Here is an 18,462-nt window from a genome sequence, read left to right as displayed (position 1 = left end):
CTTTTCCATCCTTTCCTCCCTCCACCAAAGCCACAAGTATCCCCAGGAATGGGATATAGACCTCCGGGCCATACTCAGGTCAAACTCCCACCAAAGGCTGAAAAACCACGCTGTGACGTAAAGCCCAACCCTGCAAGCTCCTCATGTTCCTCCTCTTCAAAGAGCGCTTCATGCGTGGAGAGCTTGTAGGATATAGCCCAGAGCAACGATGGTGCTACAAAGGCAGTATTTATTATTTATAAGGCACTTCTATGAACTCAGGGCTCAGAGGCAGAGCTGTCTATGGGGGCAAGCTTTATAAGGGAAAAAACCGTATCTTGAAGAAACACTGAAGGTATCGCAGCGTGCAGAAGTCGTGTTTGGAAGAGACGTTCCTCAAATTACAGAAGTCAGGCTTTCTTGGTGTTCACGTGAAATTGACTGTGTGATTTATGGGGCAGTTTAATTACCAATAGGGTTCTTTTAGGTGGTAGCGTGCCCTAAACACCAGGCTTTTAAAGATCGAGGCGCCTCCTGAGCCATCTTTGGGCCTTGCATTGCCCAGGCGTAGCCTCCCGCAGCGCTGTACGTGCCACACGGTGACCCACAGCACCGCAGGGAAACGCCGCCGCCCCGCAGCCCTGTGCTGGGGGCAGGGGGAGGTTGTGCACCCACCTGGACGCTGGTCCCCCAGCAAAGGCACAGGGTCCCAAGCAGCGCCCACTCCCCCGGCTCAGGCAGTGGCACGGCCCCCACATGCACTCACGGGGCTCAGGGGTGACTACGGCACTGGGGCTGTTGGGGGGCCACTGCGGCTGCCAGGCAAAGCCACCCCCGGACTTTTGGGGGGTCACTGCAGGGCACCCCAAGGCAGCGGGAAGGCCACTCTGGGCACCCCAGGGTTGCCAGGGGCACCCCGGGGATGTCAGGGTGGGCACACCTGGGATGCCAGGTCGCGTACCCAGTGCTGCTGGGGAGGAGACCCCGGAGGTGTTGGGGGGCACCCCAGGGCTGTTGGTGGGGCACCCATGAGCTGTCGATGGGGCACCCCGAGGCTACTGGGGGGCACCCCGGCGTTGTTGGTGGGGCACCCCGGCGCTGTCGGGGGCACCACGGGGCTGTCGATGGGGCACTCCGGGGCTACTGGGGAGCACCCCGGGGCTGTCGGTGCGGCACCCCGGGGCTGCTGGGGTGGCACCGCGGCGCTCCGCGGCGCACCGGGGCTGCCGGTGCGTGGGCCGGGGCCGGCGGGGGGGGGCACGGCGGCGCTGCCGGGGCCGGGGCGGCGGGGCGGCCGCTCCCGGCTGCCATTTCATCGCGCCGCCGCTCCGTCCCTCCATTTTCTCTGCGGCTGCCGGCGGTGGCGGCCCCGGCCCCGGCGCCGTCCCGGTCCCGCCGCCCCCCATGCAGCCCCGCGGCAGCCCCCCCGCACACGCCCAGCCGCGGGGCCGCCTCCCGGCATGAGGAGCTGCAAGATGGTGCGGGTGGCCAGCGTGCTGGGGCTGGTGATGCTCAGCATCGCGCTGCTCATCCTCTCCCTCATCAGCTACGTCTCGCTCAAGAAGGACAACATCTTCGGGGCGCCCCGCGCCGCCGGCCCGGGGGGGCCCCGCATGTACATGTTCCACGCGGGATTCAGGTGAGGGCGCGGCCGGGCTCCGGGACGGGGGTTCGCCCTTCCCACCCTCCCCCTCCCCCGCCCCGCTGCCCCCCGTGGTGCTCCCGGGGGAGTCCCCCGGGTCCGGCGAGGCCCCGCGGACCCCGCAGCGCTCGGCTCAGCCCCGCCGCCGGGATGCGGCTCCCTCCCCCCGCGCCTCGCACCGGCCGGGCCCCGCACCACGCTGAGGCGCCCGGGTCCTGCGGGGAGCGGGGGAGACCCCCGGGGGCCGGGGAGGGGAACCGCAATGCTCCGGGGGTGCTGAAAAGTGGGGAGCAGCCCGACACCACCCTGCCCGGCATGGCCCGGCGCAGCCCGGCCCGGTGCAGCCCAGCACAGCCCGGTACTGGCTGGTGCAGCCCAGTACAGGCCGGCCCGGTGCAGCCCGGTGCAGGCCGGCCCGGTGAATGCCGGTGCAGCCTGTGCAGCCCGGTGCCTCACGGTGCCTCACGGTGCAGCCCGGCCCGGTGCGGCCCGGTGCAGCCCGGTGCAGCCCGGCCCGGTGCGGCCCGGTGCAGGCCGGCCCGGTGAATGCCGGTGCAGCCTGTGCAGCCCGGTGCCTCACGGTGCAGCCCAGTACAGGCCGGCCCGGTGCAGCGCGGTGCAGCCCGGCCCGGTGAATGCCGGTGCAGCCCGTGCAGCCCGGTGCCTCACGGTGCCTCACGGTGCATCCCGGCCCGGTGCGGCCCGGTGCAGCCCGGTGCATTCCGATGCATCCCGGGCCGGTGCATCCCGGTGCCCCCCGGTGCCCCCCGGTGCCTCCCGGTGACCCCGGGCCGGCGGGGAGCGGCGGGCGCTGTCCGCGGTGCTGATGCCGCCGACACGCGGGGCGGGACGGGCACGGCCAGTAACGGGCTGCGGGTCTGTGCGTGTGCGTGTGCGTGCGTGTGTCTGTGTGCGTGTGTGTGTGCGTGTGTGTGTGCGTGTGTGTGTGCCTGCGTGGGTCTGTGTGTGCGTGTGTGTGTGCGTGTGTGTGTGCCTGCGTGGGTCTGTGCGTGTGCGTGTGCCTGCGTGGGTCTGTGTGTGTGCGTGCGTGTGTGCGTGTGTGTGTGCCTGCGTGGGTCTGTGCGTGTGTGTGTGTGTGTGCGTGTGTGTGTGCCTGCGTGGGTCTGTGTGTGTGTGTGTGTGTGTGCGTGTGTGTGTGCCTGCGTGGGTCTGTGTGTGTGTGTGTGTGTGTGCGTGTGTGTGTGCCTGCGTGGGTCTGTGCGTGTGTGTGTGTGCCTGCGTGGGTCTGTGTGTGTGCGTGCGTGTGTGCGTGTGTGTGTGCCTGCGTGGGTCTGTGCGTGTGTGTGTGTGCCTGCGTGGGTCTGTGTGTGTGTGTGTGTGTGTGCGTGTGTGTGTGCGTGTGTGTGTGTGCGTGTGTGTGTGTGCGTGTGTCTGTGTGCGTGTGTGTGTGCGTGTGTGTGTGCCTGCGTGGGTCTGTGCGTGTGTGTGTGTGCCTGCGTGGGTCTGTGTGTGCGTGTGTGTGTGCGTGTGTGTGTGCCTGCGTGGGTCTGTGCGTGTGTGTGTGTGCCTGCGTGGGTCTGTGCGTGTGTCTGTGTGCGTGTGTGTGTGCGTGTGTGTGTGCCTGCGTGGGTCTGTGCGTGTGTGTGTGCCTGCGTGGGTCTGTGCGTGTGTCTGTGTGCGTGTGTGTGTGCGTGTGTGTGTGCCTGCGTGGGTCTGTGTGTGTGTGCGTGGGTCTGTGCGTGTGTGTGTGTGCCTACGTGGGTCTGTGTGTGCGTGTGTGTGTGCGTGTGTGTGTGCCTGCGTGGGTCTGTGCGTGTGTGTGTGTGCCTGCGTGGGTCTGTGCGTGTGTCTGTGTGCGTGTGTGTGTGCGTGTGTGTGTGCCTGCGTGGGTCTGTGCGTGTGTCTGTGTGCGTGTGTGTGTGCGTGTGTGTGTGCCTGCGTGGGTCTGTGTGTGTGTGCGTGGGTCTGTGCGTGTGTGTGTGTGCCTACGTGGGTCTGTGTGTGCCTGCGTGGGTCTGTGTGTGCCTGCGTGGGTCTGTGCGTGTGTGCGTGGGTCTGTGCATGTGTGTGTGTGCCTGCGTGGGTCTGTGCGTGTGTGTGTGTGCCTGCGTGGGTCTGTGCGTGTGTGCCTGCGTGGGTCTGTGCGTGTGTGTGCGTGCGTGTGTGTGTGTGTGCCTGCGTGGGTCTGTGCGTGTGTGTGTGCCTGCGTGGGTCTGTGCGTGTGTGTGTGTGCCTGCGTGGGTCTGTGCGTGTGTGCCTGCGTGGGTCTGTGCGTGTGTGTGTGCCTGCGTGGGTCTGTGCGTGTGTGCGTGTGTGCGTGGGTCTGTGCATGTGTGTGTGCCTGCGTGGGTCTGTGCGTGTGTGCGTGGGTCTGTGTGTGCCTGTGTGGGTCTGTGTGCTTGTTTCCAGGTCCCAGTTCGCACTGAAGTTCCTGGACCCCTCGTTCGTCCCCATTACGAACTCCCTGACCCACGAGCTGCAGGAGAAGCCCTCCAAGTGGGCCTTCAACCAGACCGCCTTCGCACACCAGAGGTGAGCCCACGCCCCCCTTCCCACCCTGCATGAGGCTGCCCCCTTCCCCCCAGGATTTAAGAAAATACAATCAGGGATTGCTAAATGCTCTGAGCTCCGAGTGATTTGCCTGCGGTGAGAGACAAAGGCTGAATCAGAACATTCCCCCAGATGGTTACAGCTATCTTGGAAGAATGGATTATTTCAGAGCAGGACACCAGGCTGCAACACGCGCTATTTTACCAAACAGAACGTAACCCAGTTTCCCAGCATGCAAGGGAAATTGTCATTACTTCAAGATGAATGTCTGGGGTTTTAAAACTTCAAACAAATCAGACTGAGGCAGCCATGAAATGCCACGTTCATGGAGGCCAACAAACACCCAGCTAAACTTCCCCGCTAACGGCAGTTCTGAGCAAGTGCAGCGCGGCTCTGCCTTCCAGCGCGCTCCGGCTGAGGGGGCGGGCAGAGCGAGGGGTTCGGATGCGGCCCCTCGAGCCTGAACCCACCGGAGACGCTCTCTTTGTGCGTCGCCTGCTGTTGGCGGGGTGCGCTGACTTCCCTGCTGTGTGGCAACGGAAGGGGTTTCTTGGTTCCTTCGGCTTCCTCAAAGCTGCTCTGTACTTAATGGGAAGTAAAACGTGCTTTCAGTTTTCTCACTGTGATGGTGAACTTGGTGGTGTCTGGCCGGCCCCTTTTATTTATCGGCTTTACTGATACAGGTATAGATATAGGTATAGGTATAGGGGTAGGTATAGATGATATAAAGATCTATAGATCTATAGATCTATAGATCTATAGATAAAGATGTAGATTATATGGATAGAGCTAGAGATAGAGATATAGAGATAGAGACAGAGATAGAGATAGATAGATTTGCCAGTAAATATATACATAAAATTATACATACAATATATCATACAATTATATATATTTTTACTGATATATATTTTTTAAATCTATGAAAGGAAATAAAAGCATTCAAGATAGCCATTACCATCTTGGACTGCAATTTTGTCCCAACAAGTGCCTGCTGTTTTAGCGACTCCGCTCCCACATCCCACCCAAGAAGCAGGAGCCCAGGCCCCTGGGGGCTGCAGAGTCAGGATGGGGCTGCTGCACCCCCCGGTCACAGGCCAGCGCTGCCACCGGCACAGCGGGGTGGGTTATGGCCCTCTCATGCCAACAGACGCTGCCCGCTGCCCCTAAGGAGCTGCGGGTGCCAAGGGGAGATGTCGCTTGGCCTGCCCCATCCTTTCCCGGGGACCTCCCAGCCTGGTGTGACAGTGGGCACCCCTTGGTGTTGCTTCATGCCAGGCACCACCAGCTCATCCCTTCTAAGTCCATCTCTGTACCACCCCTCTGGTGATTTTAGCTGATGCCTCGGGATCTGCCTTTGTGCTTGTCCGTTAGCCATAACCCATAATTAGGGCACCCAGTGGGACTCCATTAATGCTTAGACATTGGAGGACGCGAGCTGGAAGAAGGGTTGGTTGTTTTCCATAAACATGAGCAAATAAAGTGGTATTGGTTTTCTAATTTTATGCCCTGCGAGGGAAATTCCTGAGCAGGGTTGGTTTTGTTTGGGTTTTAAGTATCTCTAATAACCCTTGTAAAAATCCTGGCGTGCTTGCCCAAAGAAGACATTAAGGAATGATGTTTACATAAATGGAGACAGAGGCAGTCACTTGGTTTTGTGATTCAAAGCTTCTCAATGAGAACACAAAAAGTACATGTGTTTAAAAATCAGCTGCCATTAATTCAACTGAAAATCCTGGACTGCTTGGTTTCGCTTCACGTGCCTGATGGCAAACGCGGTACCCATCCCGGCCGAAGGTTCGCGGTCCAGTACCGGGAGCGAAATGCACGCAGGGAGCACCGGCATCACCTCCCCACCAGGCCCGAGCCGCGGCGCAGCAGAGCTGCGTGGCGCGGCACCCCGCGGCCGGGCGCCCGTGGGAGGGGGGCACTGGCGGCTGCGCGCCTCGGACTTACTCAGCGAGCCCAGTCTTTTCATCCTGACACTGTTCCGAGAGACACGGACAAATCCTTAGCTGGCGACAGTCATGACCGCCCAGTAAAGCCAAGCATAGAACTAGGTAAGGAGCCAGCTCCCTAATTCCTATCTATTTGTGTTAATTTAAAAGCCATTGTACCACAGCGCTCAGGAAACCACTGCATTTAAAAAAAGAAAAGAAAAGCGTGAGTCTAGCTGGGAAGAAAATCTCTCCACCGCAGAAAGAAGGGAAATATAACTCCATGTTTTCTTCTCTTTTTCTGTTTCATTTTAGGCAAGAAATCCTTCAGCACGTCGATGTAATAAAAAATTTTTCTTTGACCAAGAGTAGTGTTCGGATTGGACAGCTGATGCATTACGATTATTCCAGCCATAAGTACGTTTTCTCTATTAGCAATAACTTCAGATCGCTGCTTCCCGACGTGTCGCCGATCCTGAACAAGCATTACAACATCTGCGCCGTGGTGGGGAACAGTGGGATCCTGACCGGGAGTCAGTGCGGCCAAGAAATCGATAAATCTGATTTTGTTTTTCGCTGCAATTTTGCTCCAACCGAGGCTTTCCAAAAAGATGTTGGAAGGAAAACCAACCTCACAACCTTCAACCCCAGCATCCTGGAGAAGTATTACAACAATCTTTTGACCATTCAGGATCGCAACAACTTCTTTTTAAGTTTGAAAAAGCTTGATGGGGCCATTCTTTGGATCCCCGCTTTTTTCTTCCACACATCAGCAACAGTCACGAGAACACTGGTTGACTTCTTTGTCGAGCATAGAGGGCAGCTAAAGGTCCAGTTGGCGTGGCCAGGAAATATAATGCAGCACGTTAACAGGTGTGTATTTTTGCCTTGCCTTTATCTTGTCAAAACGCGTCTCTTTGTACAAATACAACTGTGTTTCTTTTGCTGTTCATGCCTGACCTGGCGGGCACTGTCGAGCAGGTCAGGACCCGATGCTGCTCGCTTTCAGAGCAAATGCAGGCTCGGTAGTGCTTCAGGCAGCACCGCAGCTGCCTCTTTACGGACGCTCGCCCGGCACAGCAGCGGGGTTGGCCCTTCGCTCCGGGGCACGGTCCTTCACTGGGCCCGGCTCCTGCCGCTGCTCCCGCAGACGGGAGGAGCACGGGGAGCTGCGGGAGATGCCGCATAAGCCAAGCGCTGCGTATGGAGGAGCTTGCTCCTCTCACCGAGCAGCTGGGGATGCTGACAGACAGCGGCGGGGCGGCCCAGGGAAACTGGAATAAATGAAAGGAGGATAATGTTGCCTCCCTTTAGCAAATGCACGTGCGAGCAGGAGCCAGTGGGTCATACTTTTCTGGATAAGGCACTACCTCTCCTGCTTAAAAACCAAAAACCTGGGGAAGGGGAGCACAGAGACTACCAGTCAGAGCGCTGCTCGGGCTGCTGGGCTCTCCCGGTCGTTACGGACTGACCTCCACAGCAACCCTTGCCTTATCCGGGCTGTCGGCTGCCAGCACTGATGGCCTCCAGGCAGTAACGTTGTTTTTTCCTTACAGCAAACCTGTGGCGGTACTTGCACCCCAAACTAACATGCCTTTGTTTTTTCCACAGATACTGGAAGAACAAACACTTGTCACCCAAGCGGCTGAGCACAGGTATTCTCATGTACACCCTTGCTTCTGCCATATGTGAAGAGATCCACTTGTACGGATTCTGGCCCTTTGGGTTCGACCCCAACACGAGGGAGGACCTCCCGTACCACTACTATGATAAGAAGGGAACAAAGTTCACGACCAAGTGGCAGGAGTCCCACCAGCTGCCTGCAGAGTTCCAGCTGCTCTACAGGATGCACGGTGAAGGACTGGCCAAACTCACCTTGTCGCATTGTGCCTAAGAACCTAAATCTTGAAGTGCCAAATGATTGTCTAAAAAGTGCCCAAAACCGAATTAAACATTCTTCAGATATAATTCTAAAAAAAAAACCAAACAAAAAAAAAACCACCCTAAAATATTTTCCATAATATAAAGATGCTTTTTAGTCACCCTTGTCACTGCTCATCGAAGGGTTTAAGCATAGTTAGCAGTGCAGAAGCATTTATCAAATTCTGTGGATGCTATTCATGCAGCAGCAAAGTTGAAATATTTTGCATTTAGAGATATGCTACTAAGTATGTTTTAAGATATTTTCATATTTTAGCATTCCACTAAATGCCCTGAATCTCTTAATTTTATTGTCCCTTCCCTATTAGAATTAGAAAAGCTAATTTTAAAAGGTTTCGCTTCTCTCGTATATGTTGCTATCAATAGCTCAGCATACATACATTGCCGTGGCCGATGGAGAAAGCCACTCAGAACTCCAGTTCATCGCCACTTGCAAGTTCTTCGGAGTGGATCCTGATTTCCACCGCTTGCATATTTTCATATTTACTGAATTTTACATTTTTTTAAGAATAACGTGAAGATGGTCACAACATGGCTTGTACCTTAGCTAGGCATTTATATCGCTCTCAGAATACTGCAGCGCTTTAATTCAGTTTGGGCCAAATCCTTGTCCAAATGAGCCAGGCTGAAGCACGGTCATTCCCATCCGTGTGATACCGTTTGGTCTTTTAATTTTGAAGCTAAACCACCAGGACAAACAGCGTTAGGTTCCTCTGGAGGGGCGTTGGGTGAGAGGAGCCCCGACCCCCGGCGCAGGCGCCCCTCCCTCTGCGCCTGCTCTCCGCACCCTCTGATGACAAGGGGTCCTTGGGGAGGATGATCCCCCCGGGCGGGGAGCGCGGCAGCTCCCACCCGTCCCTCCGCACCCACAGAGCTCGCCAGCGCTCCCCGATCCCGTCGCGCCGCGCGCACGGTCCCGCCGCGGGGCAGGGAGCTGGCGGGGCGCGGCGGGCGGCCCGGTGAGCTCTGCCGCGTGTCACCCGCCGCGGAGCGACCCGATGCTTGCCCTTGCGGAGCTGCAAGCGCCGGCGCTCCCTCTCTTTCCCTACGTCCCAAAGTGCCGTCTGTCCTGCGGAGGCGATGGGGTGTATTGCCCGGCGATGCAGGGTCTGTAGGGAGCGGTAACAGCCCTCATCAGCCCGATTGTCGGCGCTGGGGCAGGCGGGTGGGCCAGTGCCCCGGTCAGCGAGGCTCCGTCACCCCCCGGCCCCGCGACAGGGCTGGCTGGGCAGGGACCGAGCGGCCGGGCAGCAGCGGCGGCCGGGCACCGGGATTTTTAGAAACGGTCTTCAAAGGGAAGCGAGGCAGCAGGAGTGCAGGGAAGAGGAAATGCAGTTACCAGATTTCCCCGTTTAAATCCACAGTCAGACAAATAAATTAGTGGCCCCATTTTCTGGTCACCAACAGCCATCCAAGGCAGCCAAAGGAAGGCTCGGCTTCCTTGGTACCGCTGAAAACCAGGCTGTTTGTAGAGAGGACAAACCTTAGGGTTAGAAAACGTTGGCCATTTTGTCTCAGGATAAAGGAGCCTGTAAAATAACTGGTTTCTTATTACAAGAAAGTATACTTACAAGTATTTTAACATTTTTCTATTCCGTAGGACGCTGAGAGCTGACTATACACTGAAAGAAGATGCAAAATCCAATTTAAAATCATACTTTAAAATGGCACATTTTAATTTTTTTTAGCCTCTTTACCTCCAAGCAAATGCAGGAGGTGAGGAAGGAGATCTCAAGTACAACGCCAAACCTGAGCGGCCCAGAGCATCTCCCGGTGCCCGCAGCCGCCTCACCGCGGCACCGCAGCTCCGCCGGCTCCCGCAGCTGTGCGCCCCTTCTCCCCCGTGCCCCAGGTGGCGGAGGAGCTGGAGGCTTCCTTCCCCATTTTAATTATCCCACATTTCCTGGCTTTTGCTTTTTCAAAGGCTCTTTAGGGCTGGGGCACGCTGCGGAGGGGCCTGGGTCTCCCCCGTGCCGCAGCGTGCACAGACCCACTCCTGCAGGGAGCTGCGGCGGTTCCCGCGCCAGCTGCCAAGCCTGGCCCGGCGTTCCCGGGAGCTCCGGCTCTCCGTGCTGCCGTGTCGCTCCTGCGCTCGTCACCGTTCCTACAGCAGAGTACGACCTCTAGCAACTGTTGTTATGAAGACATAGTCGTGCAGTGATGGTGGTGTCTTATGCCATATGGTGCCATATGAGTTGTTCTTGATATTATCATGTATTATTTGTGTCGTAGTCGCGCGCGAGGGCCCGGGGCAGGGAGCGGCGTTCGGCTGTGCTGGGCACAGACCTCAGAGCACGAGGACGGGCCGTCCCCAGCGCTCCCGGCTGCCCGCGTCCCCGCGGGAAGGACCGAGCCCCCCCAGCCCCTGCCTGCGGGCCCCGTCGGTGAGATTTGCGGGATCACACCCTCTGGGCGCCTGGACCGCGTGCCCAAGCGAGCAGCGGGGAGCTGCTGGGGCTGGGAGCGGCTGGGCGGCACCAGTCCCACCCCTGCGGGAACCCTTCCCTGAGCGCTGGAGCGCACGGATTGGTTTTGCCCAAAAACAGAAAAAGAGAAATTGCACAGGGAAGGAAGCGTTTTGCGCTAGTTGCTAACGAAGTACAGTAATTAATCATTTCCGGCATCGTTTCCTGTTGAGCTGTACAGCAGATGCATGTTCGCTAAGGCAGGCGGATCGCTTTGCAGGTCGCTGAGGTGTGTGGTGAAGGTGCCAGGAGCCAGCTCGGCAAAGAGCCCACGGGGGAAGAAGGGTCACCCCAAGCCCCGGGTGACGCCTGTCGGCTTGTGCTTAATACCAGATATTTTAATCAAGAGGCATTTCTTCAATTTTGTGCAGGGAGCGATCATTTTTAATCAGCAAATTAAAGACGTGAACTATTATCATTATGTTGGCAAGAAAGCGGAGGCCAACGTGCTCTGTACAATTTTCAGCTGCTGGCTCCCACTGGGGAATTGCACTGGCAGATCCTGCTTGGCTGCCGCACGGCATCTACATGACATAACTACCTTAAATTAGATGTAGTCTCAAGTAAATATTCATTAGCCTAAGCAAACATATTTCCAGCCGTGCACCTCGTGTGTCTCCAGGAGGCCCTTTGCGCAGCGGGGAGGCTCAGCCTGGGGCGAGGTGCCTGGCTGCGCGCCTCCCCCGCGGCCGCACGCGGCAGGGCCGCTGCCGGCGGGGACAGATGAACCTGCCACGCAGCTGCGTAGCGAGACCGGGGTGGGGAGGGCTCCGCGGCCAAACTGGCCGCGGGTGCTCTGTGAGGTGCTGGCAAGCGGTGTGGGATGGGCCACCTGCCCTGTCCCCAGCGTCCCCAGGGAGGGCTGGTGGGAGACGTGGATTTCCCCGTGCTGAAGGCGCTGCGAGGGCTTGCGCGGCTGCTGCACCTGAGCAGCAGGGCTTGTGCGGCGCTGGTTCGGGCAGAGGCGCAGGTCCTGCCTCTCCCCGTGCGGGAGGAGAAGCCGTCAGCTCCGGCGTGCCCGAGGGCCGCGGTCGTTGTCCCTGAGCCGTGCGCCTCTTCCCTCCGCTCAAGGTTCTGCTTCAGAGCACGCGGGAGAGAAGATAAAACGCAAAGATTAGGAGTTGAAACCAAAACCCTAAATTGCTCCAGGGTAGTTTTCCCAGTTTTTCATAATATGTGGGTTTTTTTAATTTGATTTCCCTTCCTAATCACACTGAACTTGAGAAGATTGCCCACAGCTGGAGTTTCTGTTCCCCCACGACTCGCGCCCCCGGCCTGTTCCCCGCGGCTGTGCTCGGGGGGCTGCGACGCCCCGCTCACCCCCAGCCCGGAGAGCGCCAGGGGCGCAGCGCGGCACGTGCCCGCGGCTTGTCGAGAGGGTGGTGATGGAAAGATGCTTTAACACACGGGATCTTAATTCGATCTTGCTTGATTTAAGCAACCGGAGTGTCTCCCAGGTCCACCCCGTTGTGGCGAGGCCTCGTTATGACCGAAGGCAGCAGACCCCGCTGGGGGGTCTCTGGGGGGAGCCCCGCTGCTCTGCAGCCCTGTTGGGCCCCACTGAGGGACGGGACCCCCCCGTCCAGCCCAGGGGATGGCCCTCGCAGCACAGCTGGAACTTTCCAGAGGCACAAAGAGGCCCCGAGTGCAGAGAAGGAAGCATGAAAATGACTGCAAATATTCGGAAATGGGAATACAGAAAAATTATTGACAGAGCGCCATATTATATCATTGATTTTTAAGCAAAACTCCCCATCGATTTTTCAGAACCACATTGAACATTTCAGAATCATTGATTTTAACGGGGAGTTCTGCCCCAAAATCAATGGCGCAATACAGCCCAAAGTAAATTGCTTCTGAGTATCAATATTTTTTGTCTGAGCTGTTGCAATGTGGAAAACCATCTTAAAATGTGCATCTTTTGTTTTTGCCTGTTTTCTTAGATGCTCTTTGAATTCTGCTTTGTCGAGAGAGTGGGACGGAAGGGCAGCTTGCGCTGGCTGGATGGAGCAGCAGCGGCCCAGGGCGGGCTCTGCTCCCCCCGCCGGGGAAGGGCCCTCCGGGTGCCTCGTGCTCAGATTGGGCTCCTTCCCAAACCCCCCTTTTCAGGCTGGTTTTCTCATAGGACGTCGCGTTAGGGCACGGCGCATCCGAAGCGGGGTGACCCCCCCCTCCCCGCCCCAGGGTTTGCTCAGACAGGTCTGGGCTCGGAGTCCTTGTCTCGCTGTGCCGGGCTTATGGCGCTGCCTAATTCTGGTCTTGTAGCAAATCGGGTCTCCCTTTGAGCTGGAGGGGGTCAGTGCTGGGCGGCCTGGAGGAGCCCTGGAGGAGCCCTCGGCGCTGCCTGGCGTCCCTCAGCTCAGAGGTGCCCTCAGGGAAGGTCCAGGCTTGGCCGCTCGCCGTGGGCTGCTGCATGCGGGAGGACGGCGATAGCTTGTGGGGGGTCTGCTGGAGAGCTGAGGACCAGAGGGTGCGGAGGCGGCAGCGGCTGAGCGGGGAGGCTCTCTGCATCTGCCTCGCGCCGGCAGAAAATGCGTTTCCATTAGATACGCAATCTGCTCCGCTCTAGCAACCGGGGCTCCCCGGGGCCGCGGGGTGCCGGCTGCCGGCCCCTGCTCGGGCCAGAAAACGGCACCTGCGTTCGGCATCACCCTGGCTGGACTCTTCCTTCCCTTCTGTTTGGCCCAAAATCTTCCTGACTCTGTCTACCTACACGAATGCCTGATGGTCCAGAGAAAACAGCTAAATCAAAGTACGCGTAATGCAACGTTGTTGATGTTTAAGTACAAAAGGTTTTAGTTCACCAAATCAAAAGAAGTCCCTCTGACCAGCTCCACGGGAAGGGTCCGGCGGGACGCGGACCCCGCTCGGCCCTGGGCTGCCAGGACAGCGTCCCAGGCGCTGCGGGCGGCCGGCGGCACGCGGCGGCCGCATCCCGCTCCAGCCCCTCCGCCGACGGGGCGGGTGCCGAGCCCCGGCCCCCCAGCAGGGACCGTCGGCGGGAGCTCGGGGCGGGTGCCATGGGGGGCTGGGTGCTGCGGCCGGGCGGGGGCTCGAGGAGCGGGTGTACATAAGGGTGGAAATGCGTGCGTTACCTTCTCTTCTTTTATACATCTGGGGTTTGTATTTCCGTTGCTTGCATCTTTTCAGTGGATGGTAGCAAGATACATTAAAATAAAGTCATTTTGGCTACCGGTTTTAATCGTGGAGTATACCAAAAAGCAAGCGTTTGTGAAATATAACTGTGAATGGAAGTTGCGAAAACAAATTGTTTAGAAAAAAGCAGGTTTTCTGTAAATGAATGTGTCTTTATTCTAACGGCTATACAGTTCAATGCCTGATGGAGTTGTTTTCAATAAAAAAAAGATAAATATTTAAAAAAAAAAGAAAAAAAATGCCATAATTGTAATAAAGGTTTCCTTATTTAATGGCCATACTAAAAGCAGTATTTATTTTTAAATGGCTAATGTACATAAAGGGCCAGGGCACGGTCTCGGGCGGAGCGCAATGCCGCCCATGGTGTGAAGCGCGTCGCAAGCGAAGCCGGTGTCCAGCCGTGCTCCCGCAGGGCGCCTGCGTGCGTCGGGGGGGCCGGCAGCGGCCCGCGGGCTGCCGCGCTCCGTGCCAGCCGTGGCCCCGGCCCGAGGCCCCGGCGGTGAGCAAGGCCCGGGCTCTTCTCGTGGCGGAGCTCCGCATCCTCCTCGTGAGCATCGTTTGTGGGGAACAACGCGACGAGTCACGTGGGATCCCTCAGCAATGTGATTCTTTGGTGTGAATGTGCCTGCAACATTGACTCATGTGCCAAAACACGATATTGAATGCATTGTTTTTAAATAAAATGTTTTATTGTGCATTGAAAGTCCGTAAAACTCAGCTGTGTCCGCTTCTTCCTTATTACTTCCTGAGCTGCTTACAGTCAATAATAACGACGGGCCTGTGCGGGGAGGGTTTCTGTGCTGTAGGCACACTCTGCTGAGCACCAGACTGTCATTTTAATCAAAAAGCCTTCCATATTTTCAAGGATATGCAGCAGGGTTGGAAATCTACTCGAATTGTATGAAGGCATGCCACGAATACTCCACCCTAGCAAAGTCTGAGCATAGCTTCCTGCAGCCCAAGTTTTATTTTAGGAGCTGGACTAACAGGAGTCAGTATGAGAGAGGCAGGGTTTTGGTGCCAGGCCCCGCTGCTGGCTCCTCGCAGGACACCGGTGACAGATGCTCCGTGGTCGACTCAGCACGTGCTTTGCTCAACCCCGTGCCTGGCACGCGGATCTCCCCGGCGGGCCTCGGCGCTGCCCGGGGGGCACCCCAACGTCTGCCCGGGCTCACTCACCCACTCCCCGCGGTCTCAGCCCTGCACCCCTTGCCTCAGCGCCCCAGCCCTCGGCCTCAGCCCCCCCAGCCTTCAGTCTCAGCCCCGCATCCCTCAGCCTCAACCCTGCACACCTCGGTCTCAGCCCCCCATCCCTGCGCCTCATGCCCCCAGCCCTCAGCCCCAGCCCCCCATCCCTCGGCCTCAGCCCCGCACCTGCGCAGCCGCATCGGGGCAGGCAGACCGGCTGCCGCTATCCCGGGCAGCCCGGCCAACAGCCAGAGATCCCCCGCCTCCTTCAGCACCACGCTGATGAGCGCAAACCACCCTTCATGCTGACGAGCCAAACAGCTGATGCTCTTTCCCACTATAACTGATTTCTTTTCCTCCTGAGTGTGTAAATATAGAAACTGTTCACAGATCCAAATGCACTTACCAGCTCGACAATAATCCAGCTGAAATACCTACGTACAATACTGCGCATGTCAAAAGGGAGCAAAGTCCTGTTTTCAGAAAAGCTCCCAAATTCAAGGTCGCTGCGGGTGGGGTTTTCCACAGGGGATCCCTGCTGCAGGGAGACTACACGCACCCCAGATTGGAAGGAAACCCCGGCTCACGCGGTGCCATTAAAGCCCGCCGGCTGTTCGGGGTGCCGGGACAGCTGCCTGCAGCCGAGCCCCTCCCCGGGGGTCTGCCGGTGCAGTGGGAGGGCACCGGCACCCGGGGGCCCTTTGTGTGCCCCGCTCCCACCACCCGCTGTGGGATGAGCTGCCCAGGGAGAGCAGCCCCGTGCACCCCTGGCCGGGTGCTAGCAATGACGCAGAGTAAAGTCTGAGCTGCGCGTTTTTCACCTGGAGCTGCCATGTGGAGTTATTCCAGTTATTCTGTTTCCATGCAAGCTCCAGGTGTATTTTACGCCAGTGAAACCGATGTTAAGTAACACTAAAAATGCCCCATCAAAAATCCCCACACGGGAATAACTTACCCACAGAGATACCTGCACGGGTTAACGCTGGGTGAGCGGCAGTAATCGGCACGAAACAGGCACCGATGGTGTGACTGCGAAGGACCGTGGTCCAGAACAGCCCTTAATGAGGTCCCACACCGCAGACCCATCGGCTTCCTTCAAAAGGGTGGAAAGCACCATCCTGGCCAGGCAGCAGGCAAAACCTGCGGCGAGCCCAGGGCTGCGTGGGGGCGAGGAGGGGTCCCCGGGGCCGCTTTCAAGCTCTTCTTAGACAGAGGGAGCCCCGCGGGGTGAGGGGGTCTCTTGGGGCATCACCTGCGCGGCAGCGCCTGCCTGCTCCCGGCCGCCTCACCCGGCTGACCTGCCCTGGGCTGGCGGCCGGCCGCCCTCCCTTCTGCGGGCCAGGCGGCGATCCCCATCCCCGATGTTCATTATCCCCAGCCGCGCTCCTTCGGGCCCCTCCCGACCGCGTCGCAGGATCGGCCCCAACGCGTCCCGTCCTCAGCCGCCCCCCAGCTGGGTAAGCGCGCTCGCTGCCCCGCCGTGCCGGCCGCTAAGGAAAATATCGGAGAGTGGCCGGCGAAGACAGACCCCCCCCCGGAACCCTTCCCCATACCTCCTCCCATCTTGACGGCAAAGCACCAGTAACAGCCTCCGCTCCCCGCTGACAGCTTTCCCCCCCCCGTAGAGCAGCACAACAACTCTCCTCAGCCACCTTCTCGCCATTAACAGCTCACAGAAAGTATTACTGGTGCTTTCTAACGCCCGCCCCAGCCAGCTTTCATTCGTGCCTCGGGCTTTCTGATAGCACTGCTACGTTTTGCGGCGCTATTCTGTTATACTCGTCCTTAGCCCTCGACCACCCGCCGCCCGCAAGTGCTGAGGTTTTCTGCAGAGCTTGCGACTAAGCTGCACTCCCAGCACCTTCCTGTCCTCTCCCTGCACCCGGTCAGGGCGGGCTTGTCCCCTTGTCCCCCTGCCTGCAGGTGCCTGCCAGACGTGCTGAGCGACTTCTCCTCCTCCTCTGCTCTCCACGGGCGCCCAGCCGCCGGTCCCGGGTGAGCGTGGGCAGCGGGCGCCCCGGGCGGCGCGCAGCACACCGGCAGGCGTTCGCAGAGCTGATCCGTCGGCTCCGGGGCCTGCGCCCTGCACATCAGCATGTCAGCTTTCCTCTGCCTTAAACAAAAGGTTTTACTGGAAAACTCCATCAGAAGAGTTGCCAAAGGTCTTGTTGATTGCTCCCAATATTTCATTGTACGGCGCCATACGCTCAGTGTGTTGGATTAAAGCCTGCACTCCCATGAAATATGTGGCGTTACAAGGCATGTAAATCAGCGCGCAGCTTGGCTCAGGGTATTTGCTCATTAAAGTGAATTACATTCCCAAGAACACCTTATAACCCGCTTCCATTGCCTACAAAACACTAGTGAGGACAGATCGCCCCGCTTAGCCTGTGAGTTTTACCTGCTGTTCCAGCAGACGCTACAGCGCAGCAGCCCTTGACCCTGCGATATCCGAGCGCACTCACGCCTCTCTGAGCGCAGCCGGAGCCCTGACCCTCTCGGCCTCCTTGCAGGTGAGCCTGGAGCCCCGGGAGCTGCCACCCCGCTGCGCCAGAGCCGATCGATCCTCCCTGCTCCATTTCTGCCCCGTGGCCAGTTCCCAGGCCAAGAGAGGACTTGCTGCTTGCCCCAGCACCCTTGGTGTCCTCACCGGCCCCTGGAGGAACTTTGCCGTGGGTTCTCGGAAGCTCACACGAACTCCCAGCGACACGCTCGCGGGCGGGCGGGGGCCGTGGCAGACCCTTGGCCGAGGCGCGTTGCGCTGCCCCCGGCGTGCTGCGCAGGGCCACGCCCGTGCACTGCAGCCGAAAGGCACTGCTGACTGATTTAAGGACTTCAGGGTTTCAAACTGACTCGTTCAAAGACTTGTACTGCTGCAGAAACCACTGCCTTCATTTTAACTTCTCATAGTAGTTGTTTCCCCCCCATTAAAAATGTGCTTTGGATGTCTAGTCTTATTACGGGCAGCTTGTGGGTATGGGATCCTTTGATGCCTTTATGAAATTAAAAGGACGCTCAGTAACGGGAATGCTCTCCCTGTACCTACAAACTCCCCTTTACTGCCCACCTCAGCCCCTGTGAGAGCAGTGCCGGAGCGTCCTGGCTCCCTCCCGTCCCCCTTTACGACTTCCCAAAGCCCCGGCAGCGGTGGGGCCCTTTGGGAAACGCCAGCCGGGCTGGAGCTGCGCCGGTTTTCCCTCGAACCGCTACCAAAGCCTGAACAGTTGCCACATCCGTCCCCATTGTCAGTGTTTATTGCCCAGCAATAGTCGCTATGGGACATTTTGGGGATACCAAACCCCAGAATTATGTGAGAAGCGATGATTTAGGTGCTAACCAGAATATCTAAAAATTCCAAGCGGTTTCCAGCAACTCTTTGTAAGATTGTAAATATAAAAACAAGAAATGAGCTGTCGGATAACCTGGTCCCTCCCAGTTAATGCCGTGACAGTACTCTACAACGCATTTTATACCACTTTGTTCCATCTGATTTTAAACAGAACGGCTGACCGCCGAGGCAGGAGCAACGGCGGGGTAAAACGCGCATGGACGGGCTGACCCAGAGCTGCCCGCGCGGGCCAAAGCCCTGCTTCTCGGAGCCTTTCTGCTCTCTGAGTGCGGCTGGCATTCAAGCCCTCCTCAG

General features: G+C 58.2%; 1 protein-coding gene across 1 annotated transcript; it reads left to right on the top strand.

The window, feature by feature from the left end:
• The first annotated feature begins 1,314 nt into the window (after positions 1–1,314).
• ST8SIA3 (ST8 alpha-N-acetyl-neuraminide alpha-2,8-sialyltransferase 3) lies at positions 1,315–14,344 on the top strand. Its single transcript, XM_064438452.1, has 4 exons — positions 1,315–1,618; positions 3,992–4,114; positions 6,385–6,942; positions 7,681–14,344. Exons 1-4 carry the CDS (start codon positions 1,440–1,442, stop codon positions 7,961–7,963), a joined length of 1,143 nt encoding a protein of 380 aa, XP_064294522.1. The 5' UTR covers positions 1,315–1,439; the 3' UTR covers positions 7,964–14,344.
• The last annotated feature ends 4,118 nt before the right edge of the window (positions 14,345–18,462 follow it).

This window comes from Phalacrocorax carbo, chromosome Z (assembly GCF_963921805.1).
Source record: "Phalacrocorax carbo chromosome Z, bPhaCar2.1, whole genome shotgun sequence".
NCBI classification, from domain to species: Eukaryota; Metazoa; Chordata; class Aves; order Suliformes; family Phalacrocoracidae; genus Phalacrocorax; species Phalacrocorax carbo.
The sequence above is the reverse complement of the archived record's forward strand: the minus strand, read 5'-3'. Positions and strand labels throughout refer to the sequence as shown.